At 41.3% G+C, this 17,902-nt stretch overlaps 2 protein-coding genes across 2 annotated transcripts in view; one reads left to right on the plus strand and one right to left on the minus strand.

The window, feature by feature from the left end:
- The first annotated feature begins 206 nt into the window (after positions 1-206).
- On the plus strand, positions 207-6,167 carry PIGH (phosphatidylinositol glycan anchor biosynthesis class H). The gene is made up of 4 exons (XM_014942028.1): positions 207-533; positions 1,629-1,838; positions 2,469-2,552; positions 4,687-6,167. Exons 2-4 carry the CDS (start codon positions 1,635-1,637, stop codon positions 4,786-4,788), a joined length of 390 nt encoding a protein of 129 aa, XP_014797514.1. The 5' UTR covers positions 207-533; positions 1,629-1,634; the 3' UTR covers positions 4,789-6,167.
- A 903-nt stretch (positions 6,168-7,070) lies between these two features.
- Positions 7,071-17,902, minus strand: part of PLEKHH1 (pleckstrin homology, MyTH4 and FERM domain containing H1) — a 46,955-nt gene continuing 36,123 nt past the window's right edge. Inside the window, exons 22-28 of the mRNA XM_014942030.1 lie at positions 17,044-17,144; positions 15,173-15,314; positions 14,136-14,278; positions 12,970-13,099; positions 11,325-11,411; positions 10,631-10,777; positions 7,071-10,314 (exon numbers count right to left, since the gene is read on the minus strand). Coding sequence (XP_014797516.1) covers positions 10,138-10,314; positions 10,631-10,777; positions 11,325-11,411; positions 12,970-13,099; positions 14,136-14,278; positions 15,173-15,314; positions 17,044-17,144 — 927 coding nt within the window. The 3' untranslated portion in view covers positions 7,071-10,137. The remainder of the gene's footprint in view (positions 10,315-10,630; positions 10,778-11,324; positions 11,412-12,969; positions 13,100-14,135; positions 14,279-15,172; positions 15,315-17,043; positions 17,145-17,902) is intronic.

A 17,902-nucleotide genomic window follows, 5' to 3' on the forward strand; every position in this document is an offset into this window, starting at 1 on the left:
GGTCTGAGGGCACGCAAGCCACAACCTGGGTGCTCTTGGTGGCTTCTCAGATGCCTCCATTGGTCTGTAGCCCCTTGCCGGGTAGGGCAGATGTAGGGTGTGGAGTGAGGCCTGTTGCATTCTTGTGACTCCAAATAACAAATGCTTACGTGGAGAGATGCGTTGTGGGAGTCTGCAATAAAGGATATATTGAAGAAGGCAAGCCATTGCTAATCCCCAAAAGTATTTTCCTGAGTGAGTCAGAGAGCACTGCACCATGAATGTCATCTACTTGCTTGTGTTTCTCAGCCAAGGCAGTAAGACCTTGGCGGTACAGATTTCCAAAGCTGCTGGTAAATCCAAAAGTATTAGTTTAGTGACTGATCTGTGACCCGTACTTGCAGGGAAGGACCAATTTCTAGACCCAGACCCAGTCTCCAGATTGAAGTCAGTAGCTTGTCTGAAGAAGCTGCTCACTGTGACCAACACTACAACTGTGGCACTTCATTTTTTTTCACTAATCTTTTCTGAGGAATGAAGACAGAGATTGCGATGTGAGTCAGTTGACGCATTTCCGATGCAAAAAGATGGTTTGCGTTCTTGTAGCTGGAAGGGAAGCTGTGTTTGAGTTTCATTTCCTACAAAAGCAAAGAGTAGTTGCCACTCTGCTTGGTTTTACATGTGGTCATGCAGCTCATACGCAAGTGACTGCAATCCTTCCTTTCTGCCAGGAAACCACATCTGAAAATCTCTCTGTGTGAATTTCAGTGTCTGTAATTCATGACTATTTTTTCTTTTTCTCACGGTAACAAACTTTTGGAGAAGTTCTGTACCCTTCCTGTTTGAATGTGGCCATGGCTTATTTACCTCACATGGGGCTACAGGCCCAGCTTGAGGGGTAGCGCTGCACAGTTCTCATCCTTTAGGACATGTCAGTTATGACTGACGCATGGGTGTGCAGCCTGGAGCTCTCAAAAACATGCCAGAAATAGGTTGTAGGTTGCAAACCTTTAGGATTTTTTACCAGGTCTTCAGATGACTTCCTGTTTGTTGCCTATAGTTCCATCACTTATATATTGTTTTACGTAACAGCAATCCCAAGATTGCAGGGTGCAAAAGACACTCGTTCTGACGAAGCCCAGGAGAGAGCAAGTGCTCTCTAGGTTGCTATTTTAAGCCAGGAAGAAAGACAAGGTTTGAAGAAGTTTCGACTCGCATTTTGGAAGGAGGAAACCACTAGGCTGGTGTTTTTTCCTAAGGAATTTGTCTTCCTCTCTGAGACTCCACCCCAGCTCTAGTAAACATTTCGCAACGCTTCTCTGTCAGTGACATCATCTCTATATACATATGTTACAATAAACTGTCATTGATATAACTAGCTGGGTCTGGCTGAAATTTACAAGGAAATAGAATTTTCTTGCAGTTTTCAGTTTCAGGTCCAGTTCTTTCAGACCGTACTGTGAAGGCTGATCTAAATCTCATGACACATACATCAGCCAGCCAGGTGAATAAAAGAAGTCCACCTAAGTAAAATTGCCTTGTAACTGTAGCTCTAATGTTATATTTTACTGTGAAGTATTACTTTGTCTAAAGCGACGTTCAATTAATTGTAAGACCAGAGCTCTGTCTTTGCTTGGCTTGTGTTACAGAATAGCATGGTGCTTTCTGCTGCTATCATCGTCACGCTGATTGGCCTGATCGTGTATTTGCACTTTGTGAAAATCGACCAGGAATCACTGTTGGTCATCGGCTCGCTCGGCATTCAGGTGACTTCATCCTATGCTTCAGGGAAGGAGAGCACAACCTTCATTGAGATGAGTCAAGTGAAAGATGTGGTTATCAATGAAGCCATCCATATGGTAATCATGCACAGTCTTGCTTCTTGTGGATCTGTGGGCACACTCACATCCAGTGCATTTTCATGATCATGATTTACCAGAGCAATTAAAGCACGGCACCATCCATAGCTTTAGTGACATCAGGAGCTTTGTTTCAGATTCCTTTCTTTATTCTCTTATCTGTTCTCTCACTTTTAAAGGAGAACTTAACCCAAACAAATAACATCAAAAAGCCAAGTCCATCCCTTAGATAACGCCACTGGCACTGAGCTGGTGGTTTAGTTGTGTTGAACTGTTCTTACAAACCCTGATGCCAAGCTCCATAAGTAGTCAAGACAGAGATGAGAAGATAGGTAATGCAAGAGATGATTTTTCCAATTTCTGAAGTTTTCCGCAAAGCTCCTTTAGAAAAGCAGACTTTACCCTTCCAGCATGTACGTGTTCCTTTCAGTTTAAAAGTATAATAGAAAAAAACTCAGGTACAATTATTTTTTTTATTGTGTGAATGGAGGAAAGCTATAAATTTGTAGACTTGACTGTGGCCTGGGGTGATTGGCCTTCAGCCCATTGAGGTGAAACAGATTCTGTGATAACTCCTGGCACTTTGATGGCATCATCAAACTCTGATGATTTTGTCTGTTTGTCTTGTAGCAAAAAGTTATCTACTACCTGTGCATCCTCCTCCAGGACCCTGGAGATCCTCAGGGAGTATCTGAAGTTGTGCCGCTCTTCCAGGTGAGTTTGCCTGAATGATGGAGAAATCCAGCTCTGTGCTCTGTGTGTGTGCACCAGTGGCCTAAGTGTACCTTTATTCTACTACAGGTAGCTGATTACAGTTGCCTTTCCCTGACTGGGCCTTCAGGCATTGTGGAATGGGTGGTCTTGGAAATCTCACAGAATTACGTACCAGGGGTGGTTTTTTAATTTGCCCTCCGTTCAAAGACCAGGGAGCTGCGTAAACCTGAACCCAACTGGGAGCTTGCATGAAGTAGAAGTCTTTGGCTCCCATAGGCTGCTGAGGACTCGTACGGCTTTCTCTGTAGTCCTGTGCTCAGTGTTACCATCATAACTATAGCACTGCGCTGTAGCTGATTTTTCTCTCAGCTCTGTGTGCCAAAAGTGCTCATAAAAACCTCCTTGGCATACGAATGACTTCCCCTGTCTCACCCGTTGACAAAGATCACAGTACAAACTGTGAGCAACTTGCTTAATGTATAATAACTTGTTTGCTGTACCATTACCCTGTCTCCCCTTTCTCTTCTTTTGCTAACCTGTTCATAATCCCATTTTGGGGATAGATCTTATTTCTGCCTGATCCTTGGGTAGTGGTAAGCTGTACAGAGGTACCTCACACCTTAGACAGCTGATGTTTATAGCCCTCTCTGTCCTTCTTAGTTCACTTGCTGCTAGTAATTATCAGTTTGTAGTCCACATCCAGTTTATGACTGGATACAGTTAGTCTTCAGCTAAATACTGACAGGTATAAGCAGAGTATTCCATTGACACTTGCTGCTAGCTCGGTCCCACAATTGTAAAGACATTTTCTAACAGTAATATAAATAAAGTATTTCACACATAGTCGAGCGAGAAAAATGGATTTGCTGGAAGTCAACAACTACTAAATTCCAGCTGCACTCAGTCCCTTTCCAGTGTGCCTTTTCAGCTTTGAAGAGGCTGCCTGGCAGCCTGTACATTCTTTTTTTTTTTCCCTAGCTCAACTCTGAACAGTGTTATTTCCATGGAAATATCCTAGCATTGGTAGAGCTGACTCCACCGGCAAAGGAGATACAGAAAGAGCTGTGTCAGTTTGCAATTCATTACCTGTCAGTAATTCTCACTTTAACATGCAAGTTAGTGTGTTACTTTGTTTGGATGGAGCAGTAATTAGTAACTTTATTGCGTCTCCTTCACTGGGTTCCTCTAAGTTATGTCAGTCTTCAAAAATAAAATTTACCGTGTCACTGAGCCCAGGAGCAGTTCTGCGCTGAATTGACCTATTGTTCTCTTAAGCAACACTTGCAAGGAGAGGCATTTGATGGACTTTACACAGTAATGCTGTTTTGGGAGCTCAAAAGTCATAGGACTGTAGGGACTGTGGAACTGGGAAACTTTCACCTCCTTGCTGGTTTTAATCTGGTCCAGGTTGGAAGTGATAGAAAATCATTATACTTTGACCACTGTTTGCTGTTTGTGTGAAATGACTTGATGTTTTCAGTTAACCTACCATTGTCCTTTTGTTGACAGTACTGCCAGAGGCCAAGAGCCAGGTGTCTTAATTCTCTGTCCTGAAGGTAGACTTTTCAGGGTGGAGGACATCTAGGATGGTAGATTAGTGTATGGAAATTCGTTTGGTAGGTCTCTAGAGAGAGTACAGCCTAGTTGATAGGTTAATGGGCTGGAAGGTGTGGATTTTCTTCAGTGCTGTCACTGTGCACTGTGAGCAGAGAAAGAGGATTTCTGATTTGGTGAGAGACTTGGGCTAACTGCAGAATGGTGCTGCATGTTTTGACCTGACTGCTTTAGGGACTGGCATTTTTCATCACAGAGCAGGTATGGCTTATGGAATGGCTTTGCATTCCTATATCACCAGTTTACATCAAACACCTCCTGGAGTTTCATGAATTATTTATCAATGAGCATGTAAAAGGGAAATCTGTCCTCCATTGACTTAATGTGAGGAAGCTGATGAACTACAGATACCTTGCTGTTGCTGTTCGTTCTACGTCAGCTTCTGATAGTCAGCTTTGTGTCAGTATCTCCACGTTTCCTTTCCCTGCCTGACAAAACTCACTAGTGGGAAGTTAAAGCTTTCCAGCTCTTTTACAGCCAGTTCAGAGCCTCATTCTCTGTTGTTTGTCTTGAATCCTAGAGCTCCCAGCCACGTCTGGACTGCTTGATAGAAGTGTACAAAAGTTGCCAAGAGATCCTGGCGCAGAGGAAGACGGCTCCACAATCAAGTGGTATAGAATAATGAAAAAAAAAAATCAGTGCGGCGAACTTGCAGCAGGACTTGGAGAAACTCATGGAAAAGCAAGCAAAACTGCCCCATGTCTTCTTGTAATTAATGAGGAGAAAGTGGTGCAGCAGTAGAGTGAGGTTAGGGCTAAAGGCCCGCGCAGACTCCGAGAATTGTTACAGAAAATGTCAGCTCAAGCTGACAAGTGAACCTCAAAATCCTCTGCTGTGGAGGGTGTGGGGAGAACTTTTTAGAGTCAGCCAGAGAAGGTTTATCCTTGCCTCTCCAGAAAAGAATTATGGGGAAATTATGAGCAAAAGGAGACAAGAACATGCATCAAACGTTTACTCCACAAAAAAAAGTGGATCTGAAAATTCTGATAAACTCACAATGTAACCTTGGCCGGACTGCCAAAAATGTGCATTTTTTTTGTTTCTATTTAAGCCTTTGATTGAAAAAACCATGTACCACTCTAAATACCAAAGCTGACGGGTGGACTGGGACAGTAACCCTAATCCACATAAGAATCTCAGAAAGAACATAAAATTAAAATATACTGTTGCATTCAATTATGTTTAATGAAATAAACATAGGAGAGCAGACCTTGGCCTCTTCAAGGATCTGCTCTCATGGGATGGGATCCTAGAAGGAAGAGAGAGGGTCCAAGAAAGCTGGTTGATACTCAAGGATCACCTTCTCCAAGCTCAAGCACAGTCTATCCCAGTGAGCAAGAAGTCAAGCAAAAATACCAATAAGCTGGCATGGATGCATGGGTGAATGGATGAATAACTTGCTCCTGGAAAAACTCAAACACCGGTGGTGGAAGCAGGGACAGGTAACCTGGGAGGAATACAGCAACGTTGTCTGAGATGGAGTCAGGAAAACCAAAGCCCACCTGGAGTTGAATCAGTTGAGGGATGTCAAAGGCAACAAGAAGGGCTTCTGTAAGCACATAAGTTGCAAAAGGAAGGGAGAGAACATGCAGACTCACTGCTGAAAAGGGCAGGGGCATGGTGATGCAGGACAGGGAGAAGATACAGCGTTGAAAGGGCCACATCAATTGTTCTGAGAATATGAGGCAAACGTGTTGTTGAAAATGATGGTAATGACTATGTGAATAAAGTTTTATTGATCTGTACTCCCATGAGTAACTTAACATTGGGAATTTCTTCTTTGTTGATGAGCTAAAAGTTACTGTAACCTTTAACTGGTATTTTTCTCTCTTTTTTGCCATGACTCCTTAGTAACATAATTAAGACAGTTGAAATGTCAAAACAAGAGCTAAACCAGCAAGTTGTCAGGAGCCTAGAGGCCGTGCTTAATTTGCATACAATGCTATTCTATGGTTGTCTACACCATCTCGAATTAAAACGTGGTAACATACCATCATGCAATATAGTAGAGATAAGGCAATTTTTTTTTTCCCATGGTGCTGCAAAGTTTGAAAGATCCTGGTTAGCTCATGTCACAGGAAGCATTCTAGTTGTCCAAGTGAAAGGCAGCAGCTTGGGGATGTGCCACTGGCTTTTGGGTGACATCTAAGTTACTTAATTTTTTATGGGTTTATTTCTCATAATTGGGGTTGGCCAGAGTTTTAATTCCAGGGCTGCCCTAATGTAAGTTGGTGGGTCTCTCTGAAGTTAGTGAAGCTGCAGCCTGATGCAGACTAGCTGGGTGCAAGTCCAGGCAGAACTGGGGAGGGTGGCTGTTGGGGCAGGGGCAGAAAAGAGTGGCAGGCCCTGGGAGCGTGACCATGTCAATGACTGCAGGGGAGGTCCTTTGACTAAGAAGCACGTGTTATACTTGAGTTTCATATAGCTCAGGGTGCGGTTGAGTCAGGCTGTGTTTCTTCATGGGGAGGAGAAATGGCCGAGGCCCTCGAGGAGTCCTATAGCAGCAGGAAGATTTGCTGAGCTGTGGGGAGAACAAGTCAGAAAATAAATTATGTCTCAGTGGAGCGGACAGAGTCTTTGGCTTAAGAGTGTGCTGGGAACACTGACTATGCTGTAAAATACCATGAAGTCCTGAGAAAGTGCACTGAAGAAACCACCAAGTAGCTGTGTCACAGGAGGAAGTCTGGAAGGTTGTTTTAGCCATCTTTTGAAGAAGCCAACATCCTGCACCCATACGAGTGCACTTTAGTCATGCACTAAAATTAAGAGATCAGCAGAGACAAATGAGGAAACAGACTAAGGCAGGTTTGCACAAGGTGTGTGTGTGGATATCAGACACAGTCTTTGTCCTTTTTTTTTGTTTACATTGAGACTGTTTTGGCTTCTTTCATTCTGAGAATAATACAGTGTAATCAATCACAACTGCATTTTATTAAGAACAAGCAGAAATCTCACAGTATTTCCCAGACAGCCTTTTACATACACACAGCAGTTGGGTAAACAAAGGCTCCTGTCATCTCATTCTATGCTGCAGCAATAATCATTGTCAAAAGCATTGATTAAAATAAAAATTGTTTTCTCTACCAAAGATTCATACAAAATAGATATCTACACAGGTTTGGTTGGTTGGATGAAGTCAGGTAAGCTATAAATAGGAGGTATATGTGCATCCATCAGAGTGGGGTTGTCCCTGAAATACTCAAGTATTGATGAATAAAAAGTTCTATATGCCATGCTTCTCAATTTAAAGTGCAGTTATAGCAGAAAATAATGAGCTTTGGGGCAGCTCTTGCTTATTCAAACATCTGTGCTTCCTGTTTGCCCTGGTCCAAGTCTCTCAGGACACGAGTGTCAGTGCTGTGAGGGAAGTACAGCCTCTGAGCTGCAGACTTTTATGCCTTGAGCATCCCCAGCACTGATGACAGCTCAGCTTATTCTGAAGCAGCTCAGTTACTGGTGGGACACAGACCTTCAGGTACGGGAGGAAGAGTTAGGCACAGGTGATTGAGTGAGGAGGAATAATGCTCTCTGTATTCAAACTGATGTATTTATACTAAGATCACCAGGTATGTGAGAGAGCAGTGAAATACGTACTACTGACCACTCTATCAGTATATATAGTCACTTAAAAGTATCTAAGGGAAAAAAGAGAGACTAAATACCTTCTCAAAATTGTTTTTGGCTCAGAAAGCTTCCACCCTTTTCTGTAGCTTCAAGGGATGGTCCTTAAATTCATAACAAGTGGGTACATTACAGTATGTGCCAATCAGATCTCTCTTCATACAATCTTGTATGTCCCATCCTGTCCTTTTTTAATTTGTGGCTTTGCAGCAATCATAAGTGAGACAAAAACTTCTTGAAGTATCAGCTCCACTGTGTGCATTAGTTGGATATTTCAAGGTTGGTGGCAGGTACCAGGGAGTAAAAACACTGGTACGGTTGGTTTGTTCATTTGTGAATAGCTTTGGTTTGCTATTACTGGATTCTTTCTAATGGTTGGATTCACACTGTTTGAATTTGGGAAAGTTGCCCATGAATGCGTAATTATTATGAAGTTGCAGATGGTACTTTTGAAAGTGCAGTTATCCTTCCTTAGCTTTTTTAGAATGTTTATGAGACTAGCTGAACTCAAGCCGGGCAGATTTAGATTCTTTCAAGACAACCTGCTATTTGTTTGTTTTTTTTTTTTAAATATTGTTTAAAATCCATCAACCTTCTCAACCATAACAAAGTCCCTTTGAAACAGATTCAAAACCCCCCATTCTTTAGGAAAGTCTGAAGAAGAATACTTGAGTACACATTTGCTGACTACCTCCTCCTTGCTGTGGGAGCACGAAGGAAGCAGGAGTTTGAAAGGATCACCTTCTGTCAAGTCAGAATGGCAGAGCTGGTTTGGGAAGATCTGTTCCAGTTGCTGAAAGACAGAAAAAGTACAAAATTTGCTTGCCTGGTCTTCCTTTGTCTGAGATTGTGTGCAGTTTCAAACACATCCCGAGACATCTACGACAGTGATTAACAAAAAGAGTCTTTGAAAGTGCTTGTCTGATGGTGGAGCATGCAACACCTTCAGTCCTGCAGCAGAGATATAATGTTTCTCTCTTTGTAGAACAGCATCGGCTCCCGAAACATACCCATCCTGTAGGAGACAGGGCATCATCTGACAGTGTTCCAGTCCCAGCCGTTCTGAGTCCTCAACATGCAAAGACGTTTCAGTACCACTGAACTCTTATTCTGTACTCCGTATTTCAGATCTGAAATTACCCTTGACTTGCATCAGAATTAGTCTTGTCAGTTTAGTTCCTCTTTCTTCTAAACTGTCTTCTTCCTTTCATGCCTGGAGCAAGGACTTGGAAAGTTTCTGTCTTTTGGTTTTGGCATCAGTTTCAGGGAGTAGTCGTTATAGCTCTAGGGAAAATTAAATTGTCATCTTGGTTGTGTTAAGCAGTTGCATAGAAATGATTATGGTCTTTGCAAAAAGACTATCTTAGTAGTTGTTCTGGGAGTGGCAGAATTGAATTTAAACATGGTAAAAAAACTTTAGTGTGATGGCTATTCACAACCAGAGTATAGAACCAAAGTTATGTCTAAACTACCTGATCAGACTATGTCAAGTTAATCTTTACACTCTGGTAATAGCCTTTCCATGGTATATCTAGTTTACAGTGCAGTGATACGCAGCTCCTAATACAGGCAGTATTCAATAGGGTGCATCTTTGTACAGGGTTCGTGCCACATGCCACACCATCCATTACCACCTGGTTTTACTTTTAATAGGTCTGTGTTCAGCCCACTGAGTCAGATTCAAGCCTATTGCCACTCAAATCTGCTATGCAGAGGTTGCAGTCTAACCCAGGTAAAAAGTGAGCGTGTCAGGGATTGATGCAAACAGAAGATTATTGGAAATAATTGTAATAACTGAAAGGGGCTATGATGAGGAAAAGAGCTCACTAGGAGTTTTAAGAGCTGGACTGTGATTCCAGACACAGGGTGTGTGACACAGGGTGCGCAGTGATCTAAAGGCAGGTGCAAAGCTGAAAATGGGAGGGATCAAAGAAAACCTTTGTGCTTGTAAGCACAGCAGTATGATCAGGAGATGGAAGAAGAATAGGTGCAAGGAAGGAGAGCAGATGTAATGTGACTGGAGCACTGTGCAGGCAAGTGACCTGAGGCATGGTATTTTGGATGGAGTGTGGCATGGAAACAAAACTCCTGCACAGTCCCCAAAAGCAAGACTTTTTAAAAAAACAGAAGGGACACTGCCTCTACATCCACTAAGGAACTTTGTCTATTCTTACGGAAAAAGAATCAGAGCCTGCATTAAAGTAAGGTGTGTAACCAGCAAAATCACAGCAGCAGTCTGTAATTCAGTACAGAGCAGTGCAAAAAAAAAAAAAAAACCAAACCACAAAACCAACCGAAAACCAAAAAACAAACAATCAATCAAATCCCTCAAGTCATTTGGAATGAGCCCTCAGAGCAGGGTGGGCCCCTTAGTGCTTCGGGGCACCGATGGAAAAAAGCACCGACTTTCAGTCTCCCAGAGCTTGTTAGCAGGTGTTCTGCTGCGGGAGGGCTGGGTAGAAGGCAGGAGCGAAGGTGTCGAACGGTAGTTAATATAGCTGGCAATAAGAAGTGTTGCTTCAACAATCTAGGGGAAAAAAAGAAAATGATTAACTGTAAGTCAATTAGAGGTAAGAGTGCCCTTTGATTTTTAGAACCCATTGACTGCATAACTTTTGCAAATGGCTTTCTCACATGGAGTTGTTGGTTTTGAAGCGAAGGTCTGTCTTCAAGAGTTAGGTCTCACAGTAAGTCTCTTGATTAAAGGTTCCAGCTTACAAGGGATTTATTGAATGTATGTAGCTAGTGCAGCAGCCACAAGTACATGTCCCCTGGGCCTGCACAAAATGCCCAGCTGTGATGCTGCCAGATGGAAAGAAATTTGCTGTTCATTTTATAATTACCTTTGGAATTGCCATTGTGAAAAGGAGTTTTTCAGTGCTGTTTTTTCCAGAACTCCTTTCCTTCATTTGACTGACTACAATCATGAAGTCATCTCGACAGCCTCCAAAGGTCAGCACAGAGGAGTATGAATAAGAAACCTTCAAGTGCTGCAGACAACAGAGAGTTTGAAAGAGTCATAGTTCTATAAAAGAAAAAATGGACACCTTAAACTAATGTATCTGCTACTTACGGCAAGAACACCAGATCTCCAGCAGTAATAAACAGTATAGGGAATTGGCTCTATAGGTAATGGCTGGCAGAGAAATCTCAAATAAGAATTGCATTTCCAGTTTTCTCCAAGCTTGCTCTATGCCTCACTGCTCCAGAGCAATAATCCAAACTTTGTTATATCCCAGATGGTGGTAGTTAAGCACATACCACTGAGATTTTGGAAGATGTATGAGCATGTTTGCTGCTCATCAGAGAGGCAGTTAGCTGTTTCGTGAAACCTTACCTGACACTGGAGCTGTAATTTTCCTTTGTTTATGTAGTGTTCAAACATAGCACTGACTTCCCTCATCTCTGACTTCTACAAATTAACTTCTGGATCCATTTGAAGTTAAAGACAAACTTTTAGTGACTTTAAGTGGACTCAAGGGAATGTCTTTCTGGGGGAAGTAAGTTACTTTTCTTAAATGGTGTTCCTCACCATACCATAGTGTTATAATCCAGTATGCTGATACCATCTTCATTCACAGCTATCCAGACTGGACAGTCTTCTAATGAGGAAGGCAAAACAGGCTACAGAAAAAGAATTATTAGTTTAGATATTTCTTGACCACCATTGCAAAGACGTTTATTTCACCACACACATAAATCTTGGGTTTTAAGGATAAAGTAAAGATGAGGGTCTGAACCAGTTTGACTTTCCAGAGGACTTCTCTCAAAACCTGGAATAGCATTTTCAGATTTACGTAAGAGTTTTGGGACTAATGGCACAAGAGTTCCAAGGATAACAAAGGCATTGAGATGAATTAAATTCCATCTATGTGGTTAAAACTGAAAGAAATGCTAGGACTGAGCAACAAAGCAGCAGTTCTGCTCTGCTGTGGTTCTTATATTGCTCCCATCAGTCAGGCAGGCAGTGAAGCCTGTTGGTTTCTATAATGCCAGTGCACCCAGTCACAGTTTTCTTTCTTAAAGAGTTTGGCAAATGTGCATTAATTATCTGTTAAAGATGAGTTATGTGTTGTTATGACTAATGCCATGAACCTTTACTGGGAATCTGCTAGTATCTGACTAATGCCGTAGGCTTTGCTGTTTAACTATGGAAAAAGTAAAAAATATATTAATAATCAGAAATATCAACATTATTTAAACTCTGGTGGAACTATTCTATGTTCTGATTCTTCAGTGTCAGTAACTTCACATACCAGTAACCTCTTCTGCTTTTACTGCTGACAGTGGAAATAATTGTCTTTTTGAAAACTTATTGTGTATTTACTCCAGAGGTCCCGTTCATCCTTAGACTTTATGCCTTAACTACAGCAGCTTTGACTTCAAAGCAAGGAACACGTAACTATGAACAAGACCTATCTCAAGCTTTACATAGAGGAGGTTTCTGCTGGCTTGGGGAAGATGGTTAACGCGAAAACAAGATTCCTCAGCCACAAGTGCTAAGACCTTAGTTCAGGCATGGGAAACATGTAGAAAGCTCTACCCTGGGATGGGATGAGAGATGGTACAAGCTACTGGGAGAAGCTCCAGCTGTTTTTGCTCTCCTGCTGATGCCTGTGGGCTGGCAGCTTAACCAATACGTGCTTTAGTTTTTCTGTTTCTGCAACAGGACAGTAGCAGTGCTTGCCTCTCTCCTGTGAAAAGGAAAGCAGCCAGCTCTGTGTCAAGCAGAGGACAGGACTGAAATACCCATTCTCCTTTTAGAGAATCAGCTGCCAGGTGTGATTATGGGGGACTCTTCCCTTCCACCCCCCGCAGTCGTATGTAAATAGTATTTTTAAACTATCATTGCAGCCTTGATGACCAGGAAAATTCCTGCCTGAGAAAGCTTTGGCAAGGTTTGTAAGGAGATTTAGTTCTCTGTATTATGATCAACTGATGCAGCCAGGGAACATTCAGTATTTATTTACTAAACACTAGCAACCCCTAGTGTTTAGAACGTATTTATCTTCTTTCTAAACCTATGTGGTACCAAACAGAGCTGTTAGTTCAGAACAGACTATTGTTCAGTTTTTCCCTTCCTGAAGTTAAGCATTTTCAACCCGTGTTAACCAGAGATCATAGGTATGTCTGCTCAGATAGTTCACTCAGGAACAGAAAAAAAAAAGTGTACTCCTGTTACCTTTGCAGTAAATACTTTGGCTCCAAAGAGAGGCCATTTCCGGGCCACTGTCAAATAAATTCGAATGCATTCTGGTGGAGAGCATCCCTGTAGAACCATCCACTTTGTTGCCAGCCTGTCAGCCAGTTGCCTTTCACAGAATCCAAGACACAAGACATCATTATTCACTAATGTCTTCCAAGGAAAGGTGGGTAAAATTGTAACAATTTATAGATGTACCTCCCTTCCCAAAAGGGCTGCTCCACACAGCACCACAGACAGGGCTGTTTGCACTGTCAGTTAAGAGGGTTGTACAACCTGAGTTTATTTTAGCATTTTAATGCTCAAGAATCACAGTCACATGTGGGTTACTCACTGGTGTATATACTAAACTGTAACTACAAATACTCAGGCAGCTGTTACAGTAAAATCCTGCCCAGCTTGTCTTCACGTTCAATTATACTCACACCTTCATCTTAACTGTAGCATACTCTATATGGAGTGGCAATATATATTAACTCGCTCTCCATTTGGCTCACTAGGGATGGTTTGGCAGCTATCTTGCTACATGCAGATGGAATTTGCTTCCAAAGGGAGGTAATTGTGTTAGTTCCACCACTGCATGCCTAAGTAGCTTTGGATCTGGAAGATTATCTTTCTCTCATTAAAACAGTTAGAGCTGAGATCCATGGCAGTATCCGAATTCTGTACTTGAGATCTCTGCATTGTGTGTGAAAATTTCCAAGTCAAAACTTCAAAAAGCCCTGCTAAAATATGTCCTACTAGAATTACTCCATGGCCTGAAGCAGCCCATATGTGCTGGCTTTATGGCTCGTTGCAAATGTTAGGCATCTGGATTCAATTGACACTTGGGGGAAAGGAAAAAATTCAGAAATAGAATTCATCTTAGGCTTAGGTTAGAGTTTGTTGGAACCGAAATGGCTAATTTGGAAGTGAAAGGCTTAAACTTTTTATTTAGGCAAAAATTAGTTGGTATTTGGCTCTTTTTATATTAGTTAACTGCTATTTTCTTTTAAAGGAACCTTTTACACTGACACTTGTGTTTTGGTTAAGTTTCTACATCAAATAATCTTGCCAGGGCTCCTTGAAACTTTTTCAATATAAAGACAGAATTTTGCAAGTAAAATTTGTTTTCAGTGCAAAGTACAGAAGAGCAAACAATTTACCTGAGCTGTTCGGGAGTAATGTTTTGCTTGTAGCGTTTGGGGTAGAATTTATCTAAGACCTGGTGGAGAAGATGCTGCATTTTTGATTGTGATGTTCCTCCAGGACTCGAAGATCCTGGTCGATCCAAATCCCCATATTCCACCTAAGACAACATTATCATTTATAGTGCAACAGAACTGTGGGGCTTTTAGTGCAGTAGAACATTCCATGAATTCCCATAATAATAACTACTGTGCTTATTTGTCATGCAAAAAGACACCATCAGACTGGGAAAATTTGTAACAGCATTTACCACAGCAAATGTCTACAACAGAGCAACCACTGAGGACATGACCACCCAAGGAATTCTTTACTGATCTAAGAAAGTGAAACAGGAATTCAGCCAGCTACTTGTTGTAGGGAGACACTTCTGAATAACTGCCAAGCTTTTGGGGTTGATTTTCAATTAGCCAATTAGAACAACAGCCTATCTGCAAATAGATTGGACATTGTTCCCGGCTTCTTCATCTCAGTTTACATTGCTTTAACAAATGCAACAGTTTCAGCTCAGTAAGAAACCATTACCCTGTTTATCATGCCCACAACCCATACTGTATGTTTTATGTGGTAATAGCTAAATGCAAGCCTGGAGGTCTAATGGAGGATCCTACATGATGGTCTTCCTGAGTAAGAGCCTATTGGCAGTGCAACAGGGAAAGTTTTTACTATTAAGTGGAATTCTAATAGTGATACTATTTCCATATCTCTATTAAGGCACTACTTGGAGCAGCGGTGGGTATAGTCCAGCCTCACTGTTTTCTCCAATATTTTTCTTCAGAAGGAAACAAAAGGCACTCCTGTTGCAAATTTCCCCACAGCAAAAGGTGTTCTAACAACATATGTATGCTGGTATAATCTGTTTGGCATGGTACATCTCAGACTGTATGTTTGATAAGAAAAACTACTTTTGATGCAAAAGAGAGCTGCTTAGTCAAAGATATTCAGCTGAAGTCCCTGGAGGACAAAAAGGAGTATTTGTGCCCATAGCTGTACTCACCTGAGCCATCAGAGCCACCATTTCCAGAGCTAATTCCTTATTAACAGGAAATCTTCCATTGGCTATTTCATTGCTGACTTGAAAGGCCAGTAGCAACCGCTCCCGGTCTGTCTCACCTTTGGCCTGGCTCCGAAAATATAGCCTAAAAACCAGAGAGGATTGTGAAGGCAAAAAGATACTGTGAACTGAAAATAGATGAATTTTGTGTATTGCGGCGGTACTGGACAGAGATTTGGAAGCTGAGCTGCTTCTGTTATGAACAAGATTTAAGCAAGGAGGCTCAAAACATGCTTCCTAGCTTTGGAAGCCGTTTGAATTCTGAGTGCCAAGCACTTCAAGAAAGTGAAGCCTTATTAAACACAGGTAAATCGGTGTCCATCCATCCCCATCAAACACAGGCAATATTTAAGATACGGCCTTCTCTGCTTATAACAGAATGCAGAACTGTCTCTGCTTTACATGTATAAACTTCTACATGACAGCCTTGTAGACTTGTTATTTTTGCCAGCTTTGTTTTGACCAATTACTCTTATATTGTTATTAAAAAAGTCTTCAGTTTGCATCAGCAAGAAATAATAGAAAAAATTGAAGCAGCGTTCTTGCAAATCAAAGCTTCCTACTATTTTTTTATTCCCTTCATACTTGCAATTTCTTTGACTTGGTATAGCAGGATGATTAATAGGGCTTGAAGACACCAGCCTGGGGAATGCTTCCCAGAACCATTCCTCATACATGCCTATTTACAGCCCACACCATCTAATTCAAATATTAATTTACAGCTGCATCTATGACTATATATTCCACAATACAACAGAAGATCTTATTCCAGTGGATCAGTTCGTTTATTTTTATGTCAATCTAAGATTAACACCACCATTAGGACCGTAGTGACCTTACACATCTTATCAGAATCCTTGGTTTTAGAACACCCCAACCTTGGAAAGACCTTATCAAAACATCCTTGCTGTCCAGTCTAGGCACATTCCAGTCCAACAAAATAATACTGCAAAGATTCACTCCTGAAACAAATACTGCCTTCTAGGTCAAAAGCAAAACCTTCTGTTTCCAGCTCTGTTCTATCAACTAACAAAGCTCACAGAAATTTGTTTCCACCATTACAGTCAACAAAATCTTCATAAGTTCAATACAGAGCTTTGTCTCTTTTTGGTTTTGGGGTGGCCTTTGTTTTGGCTGCAAACAGAATTCACATGCAGAAAGCCATTTTTTGTTCTCATACACATCTCTCCATTCACTGTAATTTAGAATTCCTGTCTGTATTGTAAATGATGAACCTGTTCCAGTTTTTGGTTTAGATCTTTGTCTTATTATTTAATTCTCTACTATCTCTTGTCATCCAACTTTTAACGTTTCTTTCTTATATAAAGTCTGGGCACTGCTACTACATGTCTCCTCTACAGCTCGTGCCATTCAGAACATTGTTCCTCTATCTTTTTCATCTTTGTAATTCTTCACTTAATTGCAAGTTTCAGCATATTTGTTTTCACTGGTGATTTTTCCCTCAGGTCTCTCTTCCTCTCACCTAAGACACATTATTTAATTATGTTTTAGGATCTAGGCAAATGAAATCATGCCAAGTATATCTTATTGTGCTACAGCTAGTTCTTAACCCATTTTAAATCTAGTCTGCTATTGCAAAGTATTTTGAGTTTTACTTCTAGGCCATATACCCTTCTTTTACACATGTACCAAACACAAAAGTCATCACGTCTTGTACAGGATTTGAGCGTGTCTTTGCTAAAATAGTTTTGGCACTAACAGTACTATAAATTACTGACCATCTACAGAGATATAACCAGCCTAGAAATGTTATATTAACAGCAGTTGTGAGGCCAACCAACAAAGCACAGTACCTGTTTTTATAGGTCAACTTCACAATTCTTGTGCCACCTTCATATTTCCCGGGATGCAATTCTTTTAAGGCTTGTTCCCATTTAGAAATGACATCACAGATCTTTAAAAAATATGGAGAGAGGACAGACAAACTGAGGTGAAATGTATAGTCAAGGCTTGAGGGAAAAGTAAGGGAAAAAAGTATCGTGGAACACAAAAGAAATAGACTGGATCAGCATACACACAGCCAAAAGCGGCACAGCAATTCCTTTTATCTATTATGCAGTATGTAAAAATTGAAATATTCCTACTGAAAACTCCAGCTTTAACTTGCAAGGAGACATCTGTAAGTGAATTCTGGTCTGGTAGCAACTCTGTGACTATGTCTATGTTAGCACATAGCAAAGCCCAGGAGGAGCAGATTGCACTGTGGAACACTGGTCCCTAAGACCCTGTGCCCACACTTTATCAGTTTCAAAGGGTTTTCCTTTGGACTAGCTTTAGTCTGGTCAAATGGCCTGAGAGCCCACTACTATGTTCGATCACATCTTCCAGTTTATGTTTCATGTAAAAAGAATCCAGTTTATTCTTTCTAAGCTTGCTCCTTAATGTGAATCAAAGCATGGTTAATAGGAACGACTGGTAGGTTTGCTTCAAAAGTGCTGTCCTAAGCCAAACTAAAGTACTATCGCATCCTCCGAATAGCAGCTGCCTACCTGCTTGGCTAAAGCAAACCCCTGGATGTGAATGTCTGAACTTTGGGAAGATTTGGTCCTAGACTCCAACTTTGTAACTCAGACATATTTTTAGTAATAGCATGGTTAATCACTTTGGTTCCATTCAGCTTCTTTTGGTTATCCCAGTCCTTTCACAAGCAGT

Source organism: Calidris pugnax, unplaced genomic scaffold (genome assembly GCF_001431845.1).
Source record: "Calidris pugnax isolate Ruff unplaced genomic scaffold, ASM143184v1 scaffold56, whole genome shotgun sequence".
NCBI lineage: Eukaryota > Metazoa > Chordata > Aves > Charadriiformes > Scolopacidae > Calidris > Calidris pugnax.

What these genes read in the sequence shown, in the direction of transcription:
- PIGH (XM_014942028.1), top strand. Translation starts at nt 1,635, where the DNA reads ATGGTGCTTTCTGCTGCTATCATCGTCACGCTGATTGGCCTGATCGTG. An exon ending in TCAATGAAGCCATCCATATG is followed by an intron (nt 1,839 to 2,468) that starts GTAATCATGCAC and finishes TTTGTCTTGTAG; the next exon opens with CAAAAAGTTATCTACTACCT. An exon ending in AAGTTGTGCCGCTCTTCCAG is followed by an intron (nt 2,553 to 4,686) that starts GTGAGTTTGCCT and finishes CTTGAATCCTAG; the next exon opens with AGCTCCCAGCCACGTCTGGA.